The following is a 27,163-nucleotide window of genomic DNA, read 5'->3' on the forward strand; positions in this document are numbered from 1 at the left end:
CTGCCTTCCAAGCAATGTGAACCTCCCCAGAAAGGAGAGACAGGTTAAAAAGGTTGGAGATAGGCTTGGCGATAACAGGGGCAGCAACCTTATTTTAGTGCTTTTTCCTATACAGCCCCCTTTGGTAAGACATAGGGTTTGACATTCCTTATTTATTTACTATAGATCTTAACCTGAGTCTCTCTCTCTTTCGCCTCCAGGTGTAGCAGTGCTGGTGTCCCCAGATGTTCCTCTTCAGGTGGGAATGGAGAGCCGACAGCATTTTTGCCTGCAGTCTCCCTCCAGCCTGGAGCGCACCCCGCTTCAGTACACTGTGTGCGTGGGCCACAACATCAGGGCTGTACACCAGGAGGCGCTGCAGCAGCTCTCATCGCCCAGCAGGGAGCTGCCCAACATGGACGTCTTATGGTACAACTCCCTCATCTTCGATTTCCTAAATTGTATTACATTTCATTTAGATGACAGTGGACATTTAACATAAAATCTAGCTATGTGTGATAACTTATGGATGGAGATCATTACCTATTCATAACATGACTAGATGCAATGCCTACGATTGGTATAACTCCGGTAGCCGCTTATGGATATGACAGCTCTAACGCAGTTCCACTTCCAACACTGCCAAGACACCAGCTATGTGGGTGTCAGCTAGCGCGGATTGTTTGAAACCCAACGAGATCTCACAAATGTCCATTTCAGTTGGAATCCTAACTTGAAATTCCTGTGCTTTAACTCAGCAGTCGCATAATTGATGCATAACGCATTGATGTCAAAAACATATGCATGTGATCTCAAGTTAGAATTTCGGTCTACTTGACCAAATATCTATCTGTCTGTCCATCCGTCCACCATCCAGGTTGCCTTTCTGGAAGCTTCTGGCCAGTGTGGACTCAGGGCCAAAGGTAGAGAGGGAGTTGAGGACCTTCTCCAACCGTCTGAGGAGACACCAGCTGGGAGAGGGGGCCATCAGCCTCAACGAACATTCCACCGCCCTCCTCGCAGACATGGTATGTCCCTTCTCTCCTCTCCTTACGTCAAAGAATTCAACCTAAATGGTTACCATTATAACAAGCAGTTTCTAATTAACTACCTGGTAAGCAGCGGCCTGAAAAATAAAGTGTCACCGTCTCCTCCTCCCTCATCTTCATTTTGACCCTCCTAGGTGTTTGATTGACAGTCGCTGGACCCAGGTTTGAGTCCTGCTCGAGGCTACGCCCAAAAAGTTTTTTCGAAATTAGGGGTAGTATAGCAAACTTTATTAGCCCAACAGCACCTCACAAACAAATCGAGAAGTTCGGATTTGTGTTTGTGGTGCCAGGACAACAACCCCTCCCTCAACGTGAGCAAGACAAAGGAGATGATCATGGACTACAGAAAAAGGAGGGCTGAACACGCCCCCATTCACATCGATGGGGCTGTAGTGGAGCGGGTCGAGAGATTCAAGTTTCTTGGTGTCCACATCACCAACAAACTATCATGGTCCAAACACACCAAGAAAGTCGTGAAGAGGGCACGACAATGCCTTTCCCCCTCAGGAGACTGAACATTTTTGGCATGGGTCCCCAGATCCTCAAAAAGTTCTACAGCTGCAACATTGAGAGCATCTTGACCGGTTGCATCACCGCCTGGTATGTCAACTGCTCGCCATCCGACCGTGAGGCACAACAGAGGGTAGTGTGTACAGCCCAGTACATCACTGGGTCACACTTCCTGCCATCCTGAACCTATATACTAGGTGGTGCCAGAGGAAGGCCTAAAGAATTGTCAAAGACTCCAGTCACCAAAATCATAGACTGTTCTCTCTGCTACCACATGGTAAGTGGTAGAGAAGCGCTAAGTCTCAAGTCCAAAAGGCTCCTTAACAGCTTCTACCCACAAGCCATAAGACTTTAATCGTGAAGAATGCTCTCGATGGTGCAGCTGTAAAAGCTTTTGATGATCTGAGAACCCATGCCAAATCTTTTCAGTCTCCTGAGGGGGAATAGGTTTAGTCGTGCCTGCTTCATGACTGTCTTGGTGTGCTTAGACCATGTTAGTTTGTTGGTGATGTAGACGCCAAGGAACTATACAGCCCCGCCGATGAGAATGGGGGCGTGCTCGGTCCTCCTTTTCCTGTTGTCCACAATCATCTCCTTTGTCTTGATCACGTTGAGGAAGAGGTTGTTGTCATTGCAGTCATGAGTGAACAGGGAGTACAGGAGGGGACTGAGCACGCACCCCTGAGGGGCCCCCGTGTTGAGGATCAGCGTAGCGGATGTGTTGTTACCTACCCTTACCACCTGGGGGCAGCCCATCAGGAAGTCCAGGATCCAGTTGCAGAGGGAAGTGTTTAGTCCCAGGTTCCTTAGCTTAGTGATGACCTTTGAGGGCACTATGGTGTTGAACGATGAGCTGTAGTCAGTGAATAGCATTTTCACAAAGGTGTTCCTTTTGTCCAGGTTTGAAAGAGCAGTGTTTAGTCCAATAGAGATTGCATCATCTGTGGATCTGTTGGTGCGGTATGCCCTGTGCCCTTGTGAATTTTTACCTGTTTAACTTCTTATGGACGGTAGCGTCCCACCTGGCCAACATCCGGTGAAATTGCAGGGCGCGAAATTCAAACTACAGAATTATAAATATTTAACTTTCATAAAATCACAAGTGTAATACATCAAAATAAAGCGTAACTTCTTGTTAATCCAGCCGCTGTGTCAGATTTAAAAAAGGATGAAAAACATATTTCAACCATGCAGGTGTGACACGAAAGTCAGAAATAGCGATATAATAAATACCTTACCTTTGAAGATCTTCTTCTGTTGGCACTCCAAAAGGAGTGGTCCTTTTGTTTGATAATGTCCTTCTTTATATCCATAAAAACTCAGTTTAGCTGACGCACTTCAGTCAATAATCCAACCAGTTTCCGTCCATCAAAAAGCATACAAAATTAATCCCAAACGTTACTAATAAACTTTTCCAAACAAGTCAAACAACGTTTATAATCAAACCTTAGGTACCCTAATACGTAAATAAACGATAACATTTGAGACGGAGAATCGTTATTGTCTTTACCGGAGAAAAATACAAAAGAACGTGCTCTCTTCCACGCACTTGGAAACACTACAGCCAAAATGGGAACATCTAGGGGAAGCTCTAGGAACTGCAATCTGCAATCGCCTTCAAATAAAAGTGACAGCCGTTGAAAACAGTGGTAGGCTGATTTTTATTTTTTTGGGATGTTTTGTCCTCTGGGTTTTGCCTGCCATATCAGTTCTGTTATACTCACAGACATAATTCTAATAGTTTTAGAAACTTTTGAGTGATTTCCAGTAACAGCCAGTTTACTTTGGGCACGCTTTTCATCGTGAAAATACGTGAAAATACTGCCCTCTACCCAAGAGAGTTTAAAGGTCTTTCTCATATCACCTGCAGAGCACAGTCTGCCGGAGCAGCTAATGCTCTCATGCATGTTTCAGTATTAATTGCCTCGAAGCAAGCATAGAAGTTATTGGCAAGCTCGTGTCACTGGGCAGCACTCGGAGCCGGTGTAGTATGATTCGATCTTATTCCTGTATTGACGCTTTGCCTGTTTGATGGTTCGTTGGAGGCCATAGGGGGATTTCGTATAAGCTTCCAGATTAGAGTCCCGCTTCTTGAAAGCGGCAGCTCCAGCCTTTAGCTCAGTGCGGATGTTGCCTGTAATCCATGGCTTCTGGTTGGTGTATGTACGTACGGTCACTGTGGGGACAACGTCATCAATGCACTTATTGATGAAGCCAATGACTGATGTGGTGTACTCCTCAATGCCATCGCAGGAATCCCGGAACATATTCCAGCCTGTGCTAGCAAAACAGTCCTGTAGCTTAGCATCTGCTTCATCTGACCACTTTTTATTAATCTAGTCACTGGTGCTTCCTGCTTTCATTTTTGCTTGTAAGCAGGAATCAGGAGGATAGAATTGTGGTCAAATTTGCCAAATGGAGGGCAAGGGAGAGCTTTGTACGTGTCTCTGTGTGTGGAGTACATTTTTTACATTTTTTTGCACATTTATGCTAATAGAATTGAGGTAAAACTGATTTAAGTTTCCGTGCATTAAAGTCCCTGGCCAGTAGGAGTGTCTCCTCTGGATGAGCGTTTTCCTGTTTGCTTATGGCGGAATACAGCTCATTGAGTGTGGTGTTAGTGCCAGCATCAGTCTGTGGGGGTATGTAGACAGCTACGAAAAATACAGATGAAAACTCTCTAGGTAGATGGTGTGGTCTACAGCTTATGAGATACTCTACCTCCGGCGAGCAAAACCTCGAGACGTCCTTAGATATCGTGCACCAGCTGTTGTTTACATAAATGCATAGGCCCCAGCCCTGTGTCTTACCAGAGGCTGCTGTTCTGTCCTGCCGATAGAGTGTATACCCCGCCAGCCGTATGTTCTTAATGTCGTTGTTCAGCCACGACTCGGTGAAACATAAGATATTACAGTTTTTAATGTCCCGTTGGTAGGATGAGCGTGTTTTCAGTTCGTCCCATTTATTTTCCAGCAACTGAACGTTAGCTAGCAGGATTGAAGACACGGGCAGATTAGCCACTCGTTGCCTGATCCTCACAAGGCACCCTGATCTCCTTCCACGAAATCTGCGTTTCCTTCTCCAGCGAATAACCGAGATCTGGGCCTGGTCGGGTGTCAGTATTATATCCCTCCCGTCCAACTCATTGAAGAAGAACTCTTCGTCCAGTTTTAAGTGAGCAATCGCAGTTCTGATGTCCAGAAGCTATTTTTGTCATAAGAGATATCCTACAGTCTTACTCATATTTTCTATGCATAGTCACTTTACCCCACTTTACCCCTACTAGCCTGTACCCCCGCACATTGATTGGGTATCAGTACCCTCTGTATATAGCTTAATTATTGTTATTTTATTGTGTTACTTTATTTATTATTATTATTTATTATTTTACTTTAGTTTATTTAGTAAATATTTTCTTAACTCGATTTTCTTTTAAAACTGCATTGTTGGTTAAGTGCTTGTAAGTACGCATTTCACAGTAAGGTCGTATTCGACAAAAATGTATTTGATTTGATATCTTGGTGTAATGGCTTAGTAGTTGGGTTGTGCTGGTCAGGTACTACCCCCCGGTGTCTGCAATACTTTGACATCTCATTAAAACAAATACATCTGTAGGAAGAAAAATAGTCCTATGCCCCCGGCTGATAGTCGGACAGCCGAGACGTTTGACTGAGGCTGGGCTAGGCGGGGCAGGGAGCCAAGAGAAACTAGTTTAGTTGAAACTGACACCTAGCTAGTGCAGTGATCTGCCTCAGCTACATGGGAGAGGAGTCGCCAGTTCATCTCCTGTTATTCTAAATTCACTGTCTATCATAACACACCAGGTTCGCGTTCCATCTCCACAGGCACTTTCCCACAGATGGAAGGGAGATGGGGAGGGAAGAGAGAGAGAGAGAGAGAGAGAGAGAGAGAGAGAGAGAGAGAGAGAGAGAGAGAGAGTGGATAGAGAGAGAGAGAGAGAGCGGATAGAGGGTGTGAGATGGAAAAGACAGAAACAGAGAGAAAGAGGGAGAGAGGGAGACAGGTGGAGAAAGTAAGGAATGGAGAGATAGACCAAGAAGTGAAATAAAACAAGGATAATGGAGAAAGAAACATTGCGAGAGAAAGAGAAGGACAATATTTTTTAGATTCAGAACAAGAGCGTCTCTTAAGCGGATTTAAAGTTTTTTTTTCAACTTGATCAAAGGGCGTTCTACAGTTGCTGAGGCCACCCAGTTCACTTTGCTAATAACGTAAAATAATCCAAGGGTACAGTTAGCGTATGGAAACTTTGGCACGATTGGCAAAGTAGCGTAAGTGTGAATGTGAACGGCAACAATGAATTGCTGCAAGGACTATGCTTCTCTCTCGTTATGTTTTTACAAGTATTCATGAGTTATCAGTCAAGCCACAAGTTTTATTTTCTAGTTTCCATATTAGCTTTATACAACGGACTCTTAAGTTGGAACAACCACTTGGCGTAGAGCGAAATGGGATATAAATAGGACTGCCAGGTTTCTGCCTTTATTGCTGAAAAAACTCTGTGTAATGTAAGGTTGGCCAAACAAAATGCAATCGGATCATACATTTTTGTTAGATAAGCATTATTCAATTGTACTTTTACATTTTAGTCATTCAACACAGGCTCTTATCCAGAGCGACTTACAGCTAGCTAGTATGATAAATACTATAAGGGACTAAAGACTTTATAGAGCATTCATAAATTCTTTATAAGCACTACATATTGGGAGATATTTCTCAAATAATTTACAAGCTACATTTACAAGCTATACTCAGTCCTTACATCTGTTGCCCTGTCAAATGTGGTACAACCCTTTTTCCACCCTTCATGATATTTGCTTATGAAGTGTCTACATAGGCAAAAAGTGTAATAATTACTGTGCAATGGTTGACCTCATGGGGTCAAGCTCAAAAGGTCAACTTTTATAAAAAGGCTTTCTTAGTTAAGCAGAAATCCCCTTCGCCCTTTTCTTCTCACGTCTCATCACCAGATGATTAAATGAGATGTTAAACAGTCGTGGCAGAGGTCATATCGCCATAGTTACATCTTTACTTAGTAGTTATAGCAGCCACAGAGTCCAAAGGCAGCATGAGTCAGCTACTTTACTCAATAGTCTAATTTAGAATAGTGGAACTTCTGTTCTTTTCAACCAATGGTGTCCTTCAGTGTCACTTTCTTGGTTATGTTTCAACAGTAGTATTAATATTATTTGATACTGGAGCTGTTCTTGTACTTGGCTTACTTTGAAATGTATTTATTGAGGTGATGAAGATTAGGTCTACCTAAACAAGTAACTTCGATAAAAAATGGAAACTTTGTCAGTAAGCAAAGCGGCAACATCTTGTTTTCAATCAGGTTATACTTTTCAAAGAGTAAAGAAAAAGGAAGAGAAGAAAAGTCCGCTCACTGATTTGCTGCTCCCAAATGCAATTTTTGTTATGAAGCTTAGGTGATATGATCACAGTGTTTGGACCGACATGGTCTTCTTCAGTTCCCAGTTCATATCCTGCATTGTCTCTCTTCCAGTCTTCTGCTCCAATATCTCTTTCTCTCTCCCTACAGGACCAAGACTACCTCGCCAGCAGGAAAAGGGGGACATCCAAGAGACAGACCAGGGACTTCAGGGACCTCTCACTGATCAAGCTTCTAAACATTTCCATCACCCTGTCCCCGTTCCTGAGCGTGGACACCACCCAGTTCCACAAGTCCCTGCTGGACGGCACTGAGGCCTATTGGCTCAGCCTCCCCATAGCCCCACAGGGGCGACTGGTAAGCAGCCTAGCCCAGCCAACCCTCACCTGCTCTGGGGAGTGGTGGACCTCTACACTCAGAAAAAAAGATTACAAAAGGGTTCTTTGCGAAGGGATCGGGTTTTATCATGAACCGTTTTCATCTGAATAACCCTTTTTGGAAGTTTTTTTTGTAAAGGGTTCCCGTATCGGGACAAGCCGAAGAACGCTATATGGTTCTACTTAGCACCGTTTTTTCTACGAGTGTAAATGGGAGATCCATTGGACCTGAGGGAGGTGTCCGTTGTGATAGGGTGGCGGGTGGTTGTTATCTGGAAGATAAAAAGAAAAACGGTCATCCTTGCATTTGATATTTATTGTGGTGTTAATTTCCTGCTTGTCCTCTTCAGGTATTGTCCAAGTCAGGCATGTTCTAATGTTTTAAGTATGTAAAGGCCATACAATGACATATTGCCCAATCTACTCTCTCTCTTTCCAGGTGCCTGTGCTGACCCAGTGGCGAGGGCAGTTCTGCGTGAAACTGAACATCAGCAACCCAGAGGCGGTCAGCTGGTTCCTGGACCGGGTGGGCTTGCTGCAGGCCCGTCTGGGCATGGAGTCCATCCATCTGGAGGGGGCAGAGGGGAACCCGCTGGACCTAGGCGGGGGAGACCAGTATATTGGCCAACTGGCAGATGTGGCAGCCAGGATAGAAGAGTCGGCTATCATGAATGCAGGGACAAGGTGAGGGCTGAGGGAGGGGACACACACACACACACTCACAATACACTGACAATATGCATAACTATCATCTATCTCTCTTCCCCCAGGTCGAGCCACAAGCCTGTGTTTGTGCGGATGCCTCCTTTGCAGTCTGACTGGAGCTCCTCTGGACTGAAGGGCCTCATTCCCTCCTTGCTGCACCACACTCTGCTGGGGTACAACTTACTCATTCCCGACGCAGTAGGTAATACCACAGCTACTCACCATCACTATACCGTCAGTTCAATAAAAAAAATAAAAAAAATAATACATTAAGTCTGATTCAAATGCTCACTGCTTTTACATTGTTTGGATAGTCCTGCATAAAGGGAAAGTTCAGCAAAAGTACATGTTTGTTTCCTTGCTCTGAAAGCATTCTATGGACAAGGAGGGACTGCAATCCACACTTTAATTTAGTTACGGTCTTGTACCATCGCTGCAACTCTCGTATAGACGACGGTCGAGAGCCATGCGTCCTCTGTAACACGGCCCTGCCAAGCCACACTGCTTCTTGACACACTGCTCGCTTAACCCGGAAGCCAGCCGCACCAATGTGTCAGAGGAAACACTGTACAACTGGTAACCGAAGTCAGCTTGCAGGCGCCCGGCCTGCCACTAGTAGTCGCTAGAGCGCGATGGGACAAGGACATCCTGGTTGGCCAAACCCTCCCCTAACCCGGACGATGCTGGGCCTGCTGTGACACACTGGGATCGAACCCAGGTCTGTAGTGATGCCTCAAGCACTGCGATGCAGTGCCTTAAACCGCTGCGCCACTCAAGAGGCCGCCCAAATCATCTCTTGAATGAATTGTGTTGATCAATGACTTGATTTGAAGTTATTTTGAGATGGTTTGGTCATGGGTTCACTGCTATTTCTGCCATAAAGTCTGCAGTCAGACCTGATTCTATTTAAATTAACATCCATTGGACCACCTTTGATATTCTGGACGACTGCATATTCCCAAAGGTGAAACATCCTTGGGCTTTGGCAAAAAAAAACATATTCCCAAAATACTCTGAATTCCGGTTAGGGAACATATCAGACAACTATTTACTTTGATGTTGAGAAAACAGAAATGTGTCAGAGAGAGGAAGGATAGATGGGCTGGAAATCACACTAACTTCTATCACCCTCTCAGACTAAAAGGCTGTATTAATAACTGTTGGATTTCACGCCTTCAGTGAAATGTCCGTCTACCTCTACAGTATATGGTCATAGCAAGCTGGTTTGCTAAATTCTAACTCTCTCTCTCCCCCCCACACACCCTTCCCCTACATATTCCTCCCCACCCCCACCCCCCGCACATCTCTTTCTTTCTTTCTTCCAGGTGGTTCTCTATCTGGGGACCTGGTGACTGACGAGGAACTGTTCATCAGGTGGCTGCAGATTGTAGCCTTCCTCCCCGTCATCAGCTTTGAGACACCTCCCTGGGTCTGTGGGGAGGACCGGGTGAGTGAACACCACCCTCACAAGACACCATAAAGTCTCCAAATAGGGTTTCAACATTTCAAAAACGTTCCCAGGGTTTTCAAAACTCCTAGTTCGAAAATGCAACCCTGAACCGTCATACACTCAAACACCCAAAATGTTCAGACCTCCTGGAAGACTACAATATTTGGGACTTTAGACCGAAGACCTTTTTACATACTCACCACCACACATTCCTAACACAGTTGTGAGGTGGGGAGTGAATTTGGCCAATTCGATGTGCTGGAGAGATGTTCTTTCATTCTTATAGGATAGTTTTAGCTAGTGTGTTTAGGGTTACGGTGTGTGCTCTGTCAGTGGAGGCCTGATATTCTGAAAGTGTGTTTATTGATCCAGCAGCCTCTCCCTTTGCCTCTGCGTCACTCAGCGCTTTTCACACCGCTTTTGTCCATCAGTCCATCTGTCTGTCTTTTTGTCAGTCACTTTTGTGTGTTTGTGGAAGTGTTTAGAGTACATTGAGCACATTGTCCCTGGGTCTATCCAAACCTAGGCCTTTCTCTCTCCCTTCCTCTCTCCCCTCTCTCTTTCCCAGCATGATACTGGATCACTCCCCGTCCTTACCTCTCTGATGGACATCAGAAATATACACTTCACCTAGTGGGCAAGGTAAACAAGGGATTAGGGCTCCAAGGGTAGTCTCAGGGTGTCTGGTCACCAGGGGCGGACTGAAACAATAATTCAGGCCGGGAATTTGACTCCATCCCTGTCCACCCTGTTCACGCAAACCACCAGACCTCTAATTTTGTAGGCTAACCCTATTTGTTGATGTAATGGGTTCCAAGCTAGTTATACATTTGGCCACTATGTTCATCTGGGAAGAAAGTTATCCACATTACAGAATACAAACACTTGGGACTGACCAACATGTAGCCTATCTGAACTGAGTTTTCAAGGTATGCTATGGCTATGGGTGCACCCTCATAAACTCACTAGGAATACACCAATCATAGCACATACAAATGTACAAGGCTAGGCACACAAAACAATTAGCCTACACTTTTTAAAAAGAGAATGAGATATACAGAGTTAGCTCAAATGTTCAAATGATTATCTTTATATTCAAGCATCAAGCATATCAAAAGTAGCAAAAAAACTTCACACACACACATTCACAGAACTTAAACATAAGCTACAACAGTGTAAGTAAGTATAATACAAAAGTCGAAAAAACACTCCTCTACAAAAAAATGAGATTACAATGTTCCCTCACTGGTGCCCATAAAGCCAACAGCACACAATAAACACATCTATACACTGAGTCAATGAAATGGAATATTGGCTACATAACTGCAGGTAGAATATGAAAGTCCAAAAAACATGCCTCTGTACAAAAGCTTGAACACACAGCAAATGTTCTTTCACCCTTGTCAGCCTGTTAATAAGGAAGAGTCATAGCATAGCTCCTTCTGAGTAACCAGGAAGTAATTACCACTAGTAACAATATAAGCTCAAAAAACTAGCCATGATTGTCGGCCATGTTTTCCAAGTTATATGCTGCTTCGTGTCTGTGTCCTCTGTAGCTAAGCCCACATTTACCAATCACTTTAACTACATCAATCACACGTTCCATGACCTGCCTCCTCTTTCTGACCTGGTCTCGTTGAACTGACATTTGCTTATCACTCAGAAGGGTACGGATTTGCTGGCTCTGAGGAAAAAGGCTTCTGCACTTTCTCTATGTTCCTGTACTTTCTGATGGGCATGTTTCCAGGCCTCCTTTGACAAATGCACTATCACTGACTGAAGGTTTTGCGAATGCAAGACATACTGAGCTGAACAAGGAGTGAGTTACTTCCTTGTATGTCAGCCATTTTCTGTTTGTGCCATCGTTGAAGTGGAATACATTGGGAATGACTCTTTGAGGGGTTTGTTTTGGATGGTACTGAAAAAAGAAGTAAAAATCCTTGGATTGAGGATGGATGTTCAGTGCTTTCGCTGTCCCTTTCTATTTTCTCTGTACTGGGCTCTGAACTTGAAGAAAAGACTCTATTATCATACTCACAATCATTAGTGTATCAGTAGGCTACATTAATACGGCTCTGGAAAAAAAGAAGAGTGGCCTCTTAATTTGGAGTGGACTCTTAATTTCTCCCAGAACTGTATATTATTGTAACTTGTAATGCTGGTACTAATGGTGCTAATGATCTTTGTCATTGCCTGTGTTGTGTCACGTTCATGGGTGTATTATGGATACGTTACTGTAGCCTGTTTCTCTGTACAGTGTTGGTGCACTTTCCCTAGCTTATGTGGCATGAGTCATGACCGAATGCTGGCAAGTCCATAGTTTAGGTTTACTATCTTTTACTAGTTGAAACATATTGCCTTCAATGTCATATTATGATCGCTATGTTGCACTCATTGCTATGATATAATTCCTCTGCGAAGACGTAAGACGTGTCACTATTATTAGCTAGGCTACTTAGCTAGTCATGCTAGGTGTCGTGTGTGTGTGTGTCAGTGTGTGTGGTTTAGCTTGTGTTTTTGACTAACCTGGTCCCTTACTGGTGAACATCTCTTTTTTGATTCTCTCCCTCTCTGCTCCACCTTTCCTCTTCTGACTGTCCATTTTGCCGTGCGACTTGTCTAACATGTTATCCGTAGAGAGGCAGGTAGACGGTTGCTATGTGCGTCGCGGAGAGACCTGATGTCATTTTTGGTGCACGCACCCTCGCGCGGGGACACTGCAGCGAGTGAGTGAGAGTCGCGCCTGATGCGTGGATTCTCCGTCAACTCATTCCTGCTTGCTATATTATTGCTGGTCAAGTTAACAATTCACCACAGGCCAAAATGACCCTCAGGCCACCGGGAAATGTCCCGGTGCTCCCGACGACCAGTCCAACATTGCTGGTCACTGATATCAATGGGCCTATTGCAATGAAAATTGGCCACTAGATTATCAAATGGTACAGAGTCAATGTGCGGAGGCACAGGTTAGTCGAGGCAATTGAGGTAATATGTAGGTAGAGTTAAAGTGACTATACATAGATATTAAACAGAGAGTAGCGGCAGCAGCGTAAAAGAGGGGTCTGGGTAGCCCTTTGATTAGCTGTTCAGGAGTTTTATGGCTTGGGGGAAGAAGCTGTTAAGAAGCCTTTTGGACCTAGACTTGGCGGTCCGGTACTGCTTGCCGTGCGGTAGCAGAGAGAACAGCCTATGACTAGGGTGGCTGGAGTCTTTGACAATTTTAGGGCCTTCCTCTGACACATAGCCTGGTATAGAGGTCCCGGATGGCAAGAAGCTTGGCCCCAGGGATGTACTGGGCCGTACGCACTACCCTCTGTAGTGCCTTGCGGTCGGAGGCCGAGCAGTTCCCATACCAGGCAGTGATGTAACCAGTTAGGATGCTCTCGATGGTGCAGCTGTGGAGCCTTTTGAGGATCTGAGGACCCATGTCACATCTTTTCAGTCTCTTGAGGGGGAATAGGCTTTGTCGTTCCCTCTTCACAACTGTCTTAGTGTGTTTGAACCATGATAGTTTGTTGGTGATGTGGACACCAAGGAACTTGAAGCTCTCAACCTGCTCCACAACAGCCCCATCGATGAGAATGGGGGCGTGCTCGGTCCTCCTTTTCCTGTAGTCCATAGCCATCTCCTTTGTCCTGATCACATTGAGGGGGGGGGAGAGGTTGTTGTCCTGGCACCACACGGTCAGGTCTCTGGCCTCCTCCTTATAGGCTGTCTCATCGTTAGCAGTAATCAGACCTATCACTGTTGTGTCATCGGCAAACTTGATGATAGTGTTGGAGTCGTGCCTGGCCATGCAGTCGTGGGTGAACAGGGAGTACCGGAGCGGACTGAGCACACACCCCTGAGGGGCCCCCTGTGTTGAGGATCAGCGCAGTAGATGTGTTGTTACCTACCCTTACCACCTGGGGGCGGCCCGTCAGGAAGTCCAGGATCCAGTTGCAGAGGGAGGTGTTTAGTCCCAGGGTCCATAGCTTAGTGATGAGCTTTGAGGGCACTATGGTGTTATCACTGAGCTGTAGTCAGTGAATAGCATTCTCACATAGGTGTTCCTTTTGTCCAGGTGGGAAAGGGCAGTATGAAGTGCAATAGAGATTGCATCATCTGTGGATCTGTTGGGGCGGTATGCATATTGGAGTGGGTCTAGGGTTTCTGGGATGATGGTGTTGATGTGGGCCATGACCAGCCTTTCAAAGCAGTTCATGGCTACAGATGTGAGTGCTACAGGTCAGTAGTCATTTAGGCAGGTTACCTTAGTGTTCTTGGGCACAGGGACTATGGTGGTCTGCTTGAAACATGTTGGTATTACAGACTCAGTCAGGGACAGGTTGAAAATGCCAGCTGATATGGAATTGTTTTAAGATGGACGTACCATGGATCATTTAGCTATTGAAAAATGCATTGAATATCATTGAAAATGCATTGAATATCACGTTCATAAATGGCACAAAAAAAAATACATTCCTTCTGATGTATTTTTTATAAAAGTTTTGAAGTGTCTGTCCAATATCTAGGAGATATAAGTAAGGTCAGGAAAAATGTGACTGACTGTCTTGATTCGGTCTTTGAAATAGTGTTTTTTATATTGGATAGAAGTAGAGACTCAGAACTTGAAAATGGTATATCATACACTACAGTTGAGGAACAATTGGAAAGTAATTCTGCTTTGAACATTGATAAACTTGTAACCTGACTTTTGAGAAAAAGTTTTGGTACACCTACTGAAGAGCACTTCTTTGTCTACACCCATTCAGCATTGTTCACACCCTCTTAAGCCTTAGCCCCACCGAGCTCTTTAAGGATTCACTTGAGGCCATGTACTAAACAACCAAATAAGTCAAGACTAAAGGCTGGTTTATACTACGGGTGTCTTCGTAAATTCAATCTGGAGTGCCAGAGTGTGCTCAGAGTGCGCTTTGTGCGTTCGTAAACTCAGAGAGTTGTCAGATTGTCCTTTCGTAAATTCAGAGCAAACACTGGACGCTCTGGCCGAGGAGTAGGGTTGATCCAAGCTTTCTGACCTAACAACAGCAGTCAAGCACCCAAGCTAACTGGCTAATGTTGGCTGGCTTGCTAGCTACTTCCGGACACAAATGAGGGAACAGCTCACTCTAACGATTTTACTAGTTTTTATGTTATCCAGAGCATTGGTGACTGCAACTGTGCTGCTGTTAACAATTTAATTACGCTTTTTTGCCAATGTTTACTCACACCGCCCATATTCAACGGGTGTTGAGCTTTTGTAAATTCGTCAGTTATTCTGTGCTCTGGCACACTCAGACGAGTGCTCTGAAATCGGAGTAGATAGCCAGAGCGAATTGTCGCAGTGACATTGTCGCAGTGACATCATGAACATTACCGACACATACTCACCCGCTCTTGTTATAGACAGAAGCGCGCTACATGGCAGACCAATCTGAACTCATCTCTCAACATGTCCAGCCACCCATTATCTCCGCCAATCATGGCGTACGGGAAGGTTCCTGGCTTTTTCTGTGGCTCAACCAACTAGGCTTCTAATTAAACCATTTTATTTGTATTAGCAGATGACATACAAGTTTGTTTTTAAGGCACTAGTGGGGGTCGTAGAGCAAAATAGGTTTTCGTGTCTCATGGTCTGACAAACAAGTGATGTAGCTCGGCCACCTTCCACCACAGATGTGGAAGACCAATATAGGCGGATGCAGTGGATTGAGACGCAGCCCAAGCTCTAGCTTAAACTGATGTCATTATGTTACTTAGATTGATGCACAGGTGCGTTAATAGACACTTGAGGATTTTAGGTTGCACAAGAAGTTGCACAAATTGTACTTTATTGAAGAAACAATGTCTGAATTGGAAAGAAATGTGGTATGGGAGAGTCATTTCGTGTTATTTGGAAGACGTTATATTAGCTTAGCATTTCCCAAAATTGGTTCTGGGGACACGACGGGATGCACGTTTAGTTTTTTGCCCTAGCACTACGCAGCTGATTCAAATAATGAACAAGATCAAGCTTTGCAATGTGCTTTTGTTTTATAGTGATATTTAAATTGTCTATCACACATTCCATATCACTAATTTACAATGTGGAAATGAAATACAAGTTAGTCTTCAATAACTTTATTTTTGCAGAAGAGTAGCTTTGATGTAGGCATAATTTGTCTTAATTGCAACAACAACAAAAATTGGTGTGCAATTAAAAATGTATTCACTAAATCATCGTAAATTGACAAGTTACATTTCTGGTTGAATAATTTTATTTAAGTTGTAAAATGTAATTCTTCCACTTGATCTTTTTCATATTTCGATTTCGTTGTTCCTAATAGGGATGTAATTTCATTGGGGCGGGATTTTGAATGCAGACAATTACCATTCCCATGCCATTTCCTCTGTATAGTATCAAGAAGGCTTGACACGGAGCTCCTCGTAATATCCCTTTCGTAGTGTGTTAAGAAATCCAGTGGTAACCTGCAGGGAATACACTACATAGGTAAATGTATGTGGACACCACTTCATATTAGTGGGGACAGGTGTATAAAATAGAGCATACAGCCATGCAATCTCCATAGACAAACATTGCCAGTAGAATGGTCTTACTGAAGAACTCAGTGACTTTCCACATGGGACCATCAGAGAATGCCACCTTTCCAACAAGTCAGTCAAATTTCTGTCCTCCTAGAGCTGATCCAGTCAACTGTAAGTGCTGTTATTTTGAAGTCGAAACATCTAAGCCTACCATCAGTAACACACTACGCCACCAGCAACAGTGTGTGAAAACCTTGTGAAGACTTACAGAAAACGTTTGACCTCTGTCATTGCCAACAAAGGGTATATAACAAAGTATTGAGATAAACTTTTGTTATTGACCAAATACTTATTTTCCACCATAATTAGCAAATAAATTCATTAAAAATCCTACAATGTGATTTTCTGGATTTTTTTTCTCATTTTGTCTGTCATAGTTGAAGTGTACCTATGAGGAAAATTACAGGCCTCTCTCATCTTTTTAAGTGGGAGAACTTGCACAATTGGTGGCTGACTAAATACTTTTTTGCCCCGCTGTAAGTTGTTGGTCCTATGTTTCATGAGCTGAAATTAAATACATTTTCAATCCGCACAAAAGCGTATTTCTCTCCAATTTTGTGCACAAATTAGTTTACATCCCTGTTAGTGAGCATTACTCCTTTGCCAAGATAATCCATCCACCTGAAGCTAATTAAATGGCATTATCATTACACAAGTGCACCTTGTGCTGTGAACATTAAAAGGCCAGTCTAAAATGTGCAGTGTTTTTGCACAATGCCATCAATGTCTCAAGTTTTGAGGGAGTGTGCAATTGGCATGCTGGCTGCAGGAATGTCCACCAGAGCTGTTGATAGAGAAATTTAAGGTTAATTGCTCTACCGTAAAGAATTTACGTAGAGAATTTGGCAGTACGTCCAACCAGCCACACAACCGCAAACCACATGTAACCATGCCAGCCCAGGACTTCCATATTCGGCTTATTCACCTGTTGGATCGTCTGAGACCAGCCACCCAGACAGCTGATGAAACTGAAGAGTATTTTGGTCTGTAATAAAGCCCCTTTGTGGGGAAAAACTCATTCTAATTGGCTAGGCCTGGCTCCCAAGTTGGTGGGCCTATGCCCTCCCAGGTCCATCCATAGCTGCGTCTCTGCCCAGTCATGTGAAATCCATAGGGTCTAATGAATTCATTTCAATTGACCGATTTCCTTATATGAACTGTAACTCAGTAAAATTGTTGCATGTTGCATTTATTTTTGTTCATTATATTTCAGAATACTGTTTAGTAGAAACGGAACAAACACACAAAGTATACAGAACAATAAGAACACCTGCTCTTTCCAGGATATAGACTGACCAGCTGAATTCAGGTGAAAGCTATGATCCCCTTATTGATGTCACTTGTTAAATCCACTTCAATCAGTGTAGATGAAGGGGAGGAGACGGGTTAAAGAAGATTTTTAAGCCTTGAGACAATTGATAGATGGATTGTGTATGTGTACCATTGAGGGGGAATGGGAAAGACAAAATGCTTAAATTCCTTTGAATAGGGTATGGTCAACATACTACTGCATATCCATACTAAGAAGTTGTCATATAATGCACAATTGGGTTGTTCCCTGCAATTAATTCATTTTGGAACATCCCCTTATTTGATTATCAGCTGTTGTGAAACACACATTGATCTGAAAAGAAGATTATCTTCCTCAATAATGTGCAGCGAATTCATACTAGATGAAAGCCAAAATGAGTATGACATCCTGGCATTTAAAACATACTCCATAAAAAAAAATGATATCTCATAAAACGTTCTGTTTTTGCATACCCAATGAGCCTACTATTTAGAATGCAAGTAACGTTTTTCAGCTAGGCCCAGTGGCTTTTCGGGGGTTGATGGTGGGTGGGGTGATAGTGTTGGGGTTTGGGGGTTGTGGTAGTGGAAGCGAGGGGTTGGAATTGTCTGGATTGGGTGGCTAGGTTTTGCCTTAAGCAAAGCACAGTGTCTTTTTCGACAGGATAGAGGATGAGGTGATGATGGTGGGGAAAGAGTGTTTTCCCCCCTTCTGTCAATGGGAGCAATCGGTTGGCCCCCTCCCTCCCTCCGGCCCAGTATCACCTGTGGTTAGGAGTCCATCTGGTCGACATTAGGGCCTTCCTCTAGATTTATGACTCTCTCACTCTCGGGCCATGACGCGAGCCACTTCGGCAGGAATGATAATGAATTTGAGGACAAGTCTTGGAAAAAGACTTTATTACCGTCATTAAGGTTCCCATGTGTAATTGACTAGTGTGACAGGGCTGAGGGAGATCAACTCATTTTTCCACGTTTGGGAAGCGAAGAGATGGAGAAAATATCCAGAGAGAAACATCATTTGCATGACAATTATGGAGAAATGGGACATGTGAAAATATTGGTCAGTTGAGGGACTGCAGTTTTTCCATGTCAGTCCTTGGCTGTATCTCAAATGACACCCTTTTCCTCCATATGTGGTTCTGGTCAAAAGTAGTGCACTGTATGGGAAGTAGGGTGTCATTTGTGTCTCAGAGAGCTTGAATTAAGTGGTGTTCTGCTGGATATATAACACATGACAAATTACAGTAGGTATGACAGACTGCTATTATTGTGTTGTCGTGAGAAATACCTTGGACTACCTTTATTTTCCATAGTGTGCGTGTGTGTTTGGGTGTATTTGCATTGGCCATCATAGTGTGTGTGTGTGTGTGTGTGTGTGTGTGTGTGTGTGTGTGTGTGTGTGTGTGTGTGTGTGTGTGTGTGTGTGTGTGTGTGTGAGTGTGTGCGCGTGCATGCGCGTGCATGCGCAACACCCTTCAGAGACTGTTACATCAATCACCGTTTTGAGTCCAAATAGGAATACAACCATGGTTTAAACCGCATGCCTGTTTTCTCAATTAGAGCTCCAGTCTTAGCCAGGCTATGATTCTTCCACATTCATTTCGACAAATGTTTTCCCCCCCTTGTCAAAATACATAGTTTTATGGTTGTGGTTGGGTTTTGTTTCCGTCACGGGAGACTGGAGAGGACGTTAACCCGGGTGTGTGACCCTTCCTGGAATGTCCGAGAGGTTTGGCCCGAGCCGGAGAGAGGAGACGGACACTGTTAGACCACAATGTTAACAATGCTCTGTTCTTTATTCCTGCATGTCTGAGAAGGACAGCTGAAATTGGCCCACCTCTCTCTCAACTCAAATGCATTTACAGGTCTTTAATGTACACTGAGGACCAGTTTCAGCAGCCAGATTAAGCTCACTCCTGGAATAAATGCATGCTCAAAGAAAACTCTCCACTGAAAGTGCTGGGCACAGACATGTTCAACTTCTATTTTTGATTTACATTTGATTTAGTTGTCAGCTAACCTGAATTTGTGTGAGATCAACAAAACATGTCACCATGTCATTGGATTTAGGTTCAAAGTTGGGTGGGGGAAGAAAGAAAAAAGTCCCTTACGTGAATGACTTTTTTCAAATTCAATCAGTTTTCCATGTTGATTCAACGTCATTACATTATATTTATTTTGTTGAAATGACTTCAAATCAGTTTTTGCCCAGTGGGAAAGGCTAAATCTGGTTTAAGACTGGCCCTCAGTACTGCTTACAGCTTTGGCAGTTCCAATGATTGTTCAAAAGTATGTTGTTTCTGTGTATTTCTATGTGATTGTCCCTCCACCCTAGGTGCTGAACTTGACACGGGCTCTCATCGCGTGGCACCAGGACTTTGTGGTTCCACTGGTGACGAGGTATGCAGAGGACTGGATGACCTCGGGGAGCCCAATTTACCGGCCCCTGTGGTGGCTCAGCCCTGATGACCCCGCGACCTTCACCATTGATGACCAGTTCCTCATCGGAGACGAGGTGACCGAATGACACTCAGACGTGGCATTGTTTTATACTTGTTCTGATTCTGCTGGTTAAGATTGAAGGACGCACAGCGATAATAAACATTATTATTGCATAAATTCTGGTACAACTTCTCCGTTTATAAAGCCCTCTTGCACGAACTTCAGCCGTACCTTACTTCATTGTTAACCTACAGATGTACGAGCTACCAGACCCGGTCCCAGAGATGGCCAACTCTGGAGATCCTTTTGGGAGTTAGGTAGATCTGCGTTTCGTTTTATTTTTTTACGTTACTTTTTCAGTGATCTCCAGAACTCTCTCAAATTGGATGTTTTGGTACCGCTAGGGCAACTTTAAACTGAGAATAGTTTTTATTTTTCTTATGGTCGTTTCATGAAGCTACTTTTCTTAAATTGCTTGTAAATATTGTATGTTTTTATTGCGTTGGATTTGTACATTTGTATGATTGATTGCAGGGTACTTTGGGAAAGAAGCATGGGTCTCAATGAGATTTTCCTGTTTAAACAAAAGGTTCAATAAATAAATATCCCGTTTGGGGCCCACTGAAGGAGACCCCCCCCCCCCCCCCCCCCCCCGGTTTCCAAGTGTAAGAAAGAGGCCTAGGGCCTCAGTATTCATCTCAGACAGTCTCCTGCGTGGATTCCACTTCTAACACCAATGTCAACTAGTGGCCAAAGCCATCCTAGAAGACTGAGGCCCTAGGCATCTTTATTACAGTTGATGTCAGAAGTGGGATAGACATGTGTTGCATGCTCCTATCACTCCCATAGATTTTTAGCTAGCGGTGGCTAAAGCTAGAATTTTTTTATAGTGGTTTAATGAAAACCAAACCATGGAGTACAGTTTCTCCTGGCCGATAAACTACTTTCAGGGTGAGGAACCATCTAACATTAAGTTTTAAAATACTGAACTTCTCCTTTAATGTGTTGTTGTTATTTGTATGTTTTTCCAGGTCCTTGTTGCCCCGGTAATAGAGAGGGGGACAGTACGGAGAAATATTTACCTGCCCGACGGGGGCTTTCAGTGGCAGGACAGCCGCAACGCCCAGGTTTTCGACGGGGGAACTCTCTTGGAGGACTACCCTGTCGCCCTCGAGGAGGTTGCCATTTTCTTACGGAGGAGATCTTGAGGCTCAAGTCACGTGATTTATACGTGACCTATCCGGATACTAGTTTCGAATCTTTTATTTTATGTTTTACTCGTGCTGTTCTCAAGTTGCACTTTTCCACAAAGACAATTGACAGAGGCTCAAGACTTCTTCTTGAGATTAGATGTGAATATTTTTATACTTGCACTTTACAATTCAGAACGATTTGTATTTTATTGCCGTCGTTTTCTTCTCTCTTCTTCCTTTTTTAAACTTTAATCTGCTGTACCTCTCGGCTGATTGTTTCAGGACTTCTTTTTTGTTTCTTCTAATCATTGCTGTTCTTGTTTTTTTTGTATCTAAGAAAGAAACCTATGTGTTTACATATGATTCATTTCTAACGTTTAACTGCTGCCGGTTCTCATGGAGACATAGAGTACCAACGCAAGCCCCTCGTTCGCTTAAAAAGAAGACCAAACGAAGGAAAAGAAACAGAAGAATATGGTTTCTGCTAACGGAGAGCCTGGAAGGAATGAATGAGATGCTTGCTTAATATGAGAGAGGCTGAAGCAGCTTGGTATGTCTCTTTCATTCTTTGGAACAGCTTTTACTTGACCTAGGCTTAGAGCTGATGTATGATGAATGTACCTCAACTTCAGTTTTTTCATTGCTTTACTACGCTAACAATCAACACTTACACACTTCAAGACTTCGAGACACCCCTTTCCTTTAAAGCACTTATTCTTTCAACTCATGCTCAAACAATATGCAGAATATAATGCTAATATTCTTTATTTTACTTTACAACCTTAACATACACTACTTGACCAAAAGTATGTGGACACCTGCAGGTCAAACATCTCATTCCAAAATCATGGGCATTAATATGGAGTTGGTCCCCCCTTTGCTGCTATAACAGCCTCCACTCTTCTGGGAAGGCTTTCCACTAGATGTTGGAACATTGCTGCGGGGAGTTGCTCCCATCCAGCCACAAGAGCATTAGTGAGGTCGGGCACTGATGTTGAGTGATTAGGGCTGGCTTGCAGTCAGCGTTACAATTCATCCCAAAGGTGTTCGATGGGGTTGAGGTCAGGGAACTGTACAGGCCAGTCAAGTTCTTCCACACCAATCTCAACTAACCATTTCTGTATGGGTCTCGCTTTGTGCACGGGGGCATTGTCATGCTGAAATAGGAAAGGGCCTTCCCCAACCTATTGTTGGAAGCTCAGAATTGTCAAGAATGTCATTGTATGCTGTATCATTATCATTTCCTTTCAAAACAGCCCCAGACCATTACTCCTCCTCCACCAAACTTTACAGTTGGCACTATGTATTGAGGCAGGTAGCATTCTCCTGGCATCCGCCAAACATCCGTCGGACTGCCAGATGGTGATGCGTAATTCATCACTGTAGAGAACCCGTTTCCACTGCTCCAGAGTCCATTGGTGGCGAGCCTTACACCACTCCAACTGATGCTTGGCATTGCGCATGGGGATCTTAGGCTTGTGTGCTGCTACTCGGCCATGGAAACCCATTTCGTGAAGTTCCCGACAAACACTTCCTGTGCTGACGTTGCTTCCAGAGGCAGTTTGGAACTTGTTAGTGAGTGTTGCAACTGAGGACAGACATTTTTGTACACTCTTCAGCACTCAGTGGTCCCGTTCTGTGGCTGTCTGCTGAATTTTTTACACTTGTCAGCAACGGGTGTGGCTGAAATTGCTGAATCTACTAATTTGAATGGGTGTCCACATACTTTCGTATACTTAGTGTAGCTTTTCAAGCTCTATTCTGGTATAAGCAACCCATTTGAGTGCCTTTTTTATACATGAACTTGAACCTAAACCACTGTCCCAGCAAGAGCATGCACCATACGCAACAGATGTTGCTTATAGCAGCTTAGCCCACTCAAACCTCTTTCTCAATATGCTGTCTGTCTTAAAATGTTTTAATCATATGGTCATGTTTTACTGGCACTGGTGCTGTGTTGGTGTGCTCTTTCATGGTAGCCAGAGGAAGCTCTAAAGAAAGACACCAGGCTCTAAAGGTGGACGCCAGTTGTAATGGAGATTCAAATAAGACAGGGATGTTCTGGGTCTATAACCCCCCCCCCCCCCCCCCCCCCCCCAAAAAAAGTGCCCCAAAGTATCTGTATATGTCAAAGTATCAAAATCTGTCAATGTCAATATGTCAATGTTTGGAAACACCTATGTACTGTTTGCGCTGTCATAGCAACCGACTATTGTCAAAGAATGCAAGCCCCTCCCCCAATTGTATACAGGGTGGATCACCATTGAGACCAGGATCTCATTTTCAAGGGAGCCCGGTGAACAGGAACATACAATAAATAATATCAATACAATAAATACAATACGAGTAATCAAAACAAACAACTCACATATCACCTCCCTTAAACTCAATCTAAACTGTCCAATTCAGACATGGTGGCCTGAAGGTTATTCCATGACCTGGGGGCATAGAAACATAAAAACTAAAGGCATTTTTACCCAGGTCAGTGGAGACCCGCGGGACCTCTAGAACCGGCCAGTCCAGAGAGTGGGTCTGAAAATTGCTGGATCTCCAGTTAATATGGGAGCTGAGTTAGAAGAACCGCTTTATATACAAAAAAGTAGCCACCGCTGGGCCCTTCTGGTAATCAGAGACTCCCAGTCAACAGAGCTATAGATAATGCAGTGGTGTGTAAAAAAACATTGTCCCCAGTGATAAAGCGCAGTGCTAAATGATGGACTGATTCGAAAGGGTTTAAAGCAAAGGCTGCGCATGCATGTAGATTATATCGCCATTATCAAGTACTGGGAGAAGCGTGGCTTGAACAATTCTCCTTCTACTTTCCAAAGTGAGGAAGGATTTATTTCTATAAAAGAAACCAATCTAAATTGTTTTTCAACGTGTGCTTTAAAAGAGAGCTTATCGTCAATCCAAATCCCCAAGTATTTTTAAATGGGGAACTTTGGGCTCCGTTCAATTAGCAAATATGCAAGTCCTCAGGGTCAATATTAAGAGACCTAGAGAACAACAAACATTTGTTTTTATTAGCATTTAGCATTAATTTAAGATCACTAAGTGATTTTTGAATTGAGTCAAAACCAGGATGAAGGTTATGAATGGCCTGCTGTAATGAAGGTACACAGAAGTAAATAAATATAATCCACGTAGAGATTAATGTTACAGGTCTTAACAGATAGACCAATATTATTTACATAAATAGTTGACAACAGGTCCCAAAATCGTAGAAAACTAGATTTGATACCGTCAGTAAGCACACATTGTGTCCTGTCCGTTAGATAGTTCTTGAACCAATTGCAAGATGCCTGATCACGGTCTATTTCAGACAAACTTTGAACAAGTAAAACATGGTCAACCATATCAAATGTTTTCGATAGGTCAATAAATAGGTCAGTACACATATTTTTATGGTCTAAACAATATAGCACATCATCTAAGACAAGTGTAACCACTGAAACAGGGCTATGTTCGGGTCTAAAACCAGACTTATGGTCATTAAGAATAGAATGAGAAGTAAAGAAAGTTTCAAGCTGAGAGTTGGCCAGGGACTCTAAAACTTCGGCAAGGCAAGATAGCTTGGAAATTGGATGGTAGTTATCCAAGTCAGGAGGACTGTGTAGGAGGAGGACTTATGCCGTTTTCCAACTTCAGAAACAATTGGCAAGTAAAAAATATAGGATAAGGATTCTGCAATAAGTAGGGCAGAAATCTGCAGCAGAAAGGGATCAAGAGAGTCAGCTACAGGCAATTTTATTTTTTACATCGATCTTCAATAAGGCACCTAGTACATACTGTAGACATCCAATGGTTGAAATGAGGAATGTGTATCTGGGAATGTATTGTTCTCTGCAACCTGGCTCGAGGTGGAATCAGAGTTTTCAGAAGCTATCAAATCAAATAGGTGACCCGAGCAAAGTAGTTATTAAAAATGTCCATCACAAATGTCCATCTTATCTGTTATGGGAACAGAGGCTGTCGTAATGTGCCGGAGTAGTGAGGGGATGGAGTTTTGTTTCAGAGATTTGACTCCCTTCCAGAAAGCAGCTGGATTCTCACCAGTTCAAGAAGTATGTCGATTTTGCCTTTTTTAACCAGGCATAGACATATTTCTCAAGCGTCTGAAGGACTGCCAGTCAGACTTAAATTCAGTCATCCTAGCCTTAGCCCAAGCTACATTTCTCTCCAGAAGTATTTCTGATAGTTCATGCGTGAACCAGGGATTAGCTTTATCTGCAATAGAGCAAAGAAGTAAAACAGTTTAGGGCCTGATGCGAAATGCCTATAATTTATCTTTAAATAATGTGAGGGCGAGGTGTAGGTAGCTTTGCTTCTCTTATGCAGACAACAGGACAATGGTCACTGAACTCATTAGCAAAATAAAATTGGCTGTATACTTATGAGGGTAATTTCTCAAAATAATATCGAAAAGAGTAGATTTTTCAGGGTGTTCAAAGATGGGGTGGGTTTGTTCAGTTATCAACTGAGTTAGATTTAGCTCAATGCAGATATGTTTCCGCCTATCAGAGCTACAATAGACTCAGTCGTACAATGCCAGCAACCTACTCAATCTTTCGCTGCCATGACTCCATGATGGTACTGGGAATGAAATAATCAGTTCTTTGAAATTCCGTTTCAGCAGTTCTGAGCTTGCCTTCCTAATGTCATTAGAACCCACATGGACTACTACAGCGACAACCCCCGTTTTCTGGCGTAAAAGAGTAGGATGCAGCCCAGTAAAGTCCTGAAGCCGAGCTCCAGGATAGCACATGGTTTTTGTCCCGGGAACCGAGATGTTTCACACCATAAAGCTGGCGATGATAAAGGCTGGTGAGATGGCAGCGGAGGTCCGGAGGTTTTTGTGCCTCCCTCCATCCACAAAACCCATTATGGCTGACTTAGGAGCCGGTGCGTCAAGACACTGCGTCAAGACACCCTCGAGGTCTGGTGAGAGGAGGAGTGCAGCGGATCGTAATCTGGGTCAGTACACCCTCGGGAACTTAGAGAATTCGAGGCAGAATCCCCCTCGGAAAGAGTCCGGATGGGGGCGATGGCGCTGGAGTCTCGGGAAGCCAAGATGGTAAAGCTGTTTGACAACTGGATTTGGGTCGGGCTTCCCAGCACCAAAGAAACCCCACTTGCCACAGGCCACTTCCCTCCATTTGGCCTATGGCGGGTGACGTACTTCCATGGTTGGGCAGCAGAATTGGTGAGAGTATTATCCTCGAAATCCACCAGAAGCAACGGTCCTGCTCCATTTCCCAGGGGAGTAGGAGGCTTCTTTGGGGAGGGGTCCCTGGAAGGCATTGGCCATTCAGTCAAGGAGTGTTGAGATGGTGGTGATACTCTCAATACATTAAAACGACATCCAGCCTGTGGTGTGGAGAAGGTAGGCGTGGGTACTTTCCCCAGTAGATTGTGCAAGTTTTTAATCTGTTTACTAAGAGTAGTCACTTCTTTCCTATCGTCTTCTGCAAGTAAACAATTGTTGCATCGAAACTCCGGTCAGTCCACATTGTCCCGGAAGAGAGCATAGTAAATACAGCTCCTGCAGCACAAGAAATGCTCGCTTTTTTCCCTGAACGGGAAAGCATCCATGGAAAGAGACATAGGAACTAAAGAGATAGTGATTTCAGGCAGAGTAATAAAATAGACAATAACTGATTTTCCGGACCTATACAGGCTGTCGGTAAATAGACCCAATATATAAATGCACCAAATACAAAAAAATATATTCAACGAAATAGACTCCAGCCTGTTAAACTTAACTTTCTTCTTACAAACAATTCAGTCTCAAAGAAATGTGTGCGCTCTCTCTCTTTCCAGTAACCCTAACCTTCATGGGATAGTTCAGGGAAATGTTTTTAAATATGTTTCCTTGAAAGCAGTCTAGGTACAATGAGTGACTGCAATCCACACTGCAATCCACACTGCAATGAGTGACTGCAATCCACACTGCAATCCACACTGCAATGAGTGACTGCAATCCACACTGCAATGAGTGACTGCAATCCACACTGCAATCCACACTGCAATGAGTGACTGCAATCCACACTGCAATCCACACTGCAATGAGTGACTGCAATCCACACTGCAATCCACACTGCAATGAGTGACTGCAATCCACACTGCAATCCACACTGCAATGAGTGACTGCAATCCACACTGCAATCCACACTGCAATCCACACT

At 43.7% G+C, this 27,163-nt stretch overlaps 2 protein-coding genes across 2 annotated transcripts; both read left to right on the top strand.

Moving 5' to 3' along the window:
- Positions 1 to 222: 222 nt before the first annotated feature.
- On the top strand, positions 223 to 8,096 carry LOC109867668 (SITS-binding protein-like). The gene is made up of 4 exons (XM_031801635.1): positions 223 to 408; positions 857 to 1,007; positions 7,102 to 7,308; positions 7,768 to 8,096. Exons 1-4 carry the CDS (start codon positions 245 to 247, stop codon positions 8,014 to 8,016), a joined length of 771 nt encoding a protein of 256 aa, XP_031657495.1. The 5' UTR covers positions 223 to 244; the 3' UTR covers positions 8,017 to 8,096.
- A 30-nt stretch (positions 8,097 to 8,126) lies between these two features.
- On the top strand, positions 8,127 to 21,851 carry LOC116356392 (SITS-binding protein-like). Its single transcript, XM_031802184.1, has 4 exons — positions 8,127 to 8,235; positions 9,359 to 9,480; positions 19,679 to 19,858; positions 20,817 to 21,851. The coding sequence occupies exons 1-4, from the start codon at positions 8,127 to 8,129 to the stop codon at positions 20,991 to 20,993; spliced, it is 588 nt and encodes a 195-aa protein (XP_031658044.1). The 3' UTR covers positions 20,994 to 21,851.
- Positions 21,852 to 27,163: the final 5,312 nt, after the last annotated feature.

Source organism: Oncorhynchus kisutch, linkage group LG22 (genome assembly GCF_002021735.2).
Source record: "Oncorhynchus kisutch isolate 150728-3 linkage group LG22, Okis_V2, whole genome shotgun sequence".
Taxonomy (NCBI): domain Eukaryota; kingdom Metazoa; phylum Chordata; class Actinopteri; order Salmoniformes; family Salmonidae; genus Oncorhynchus; species Oncorhynchus kisutch.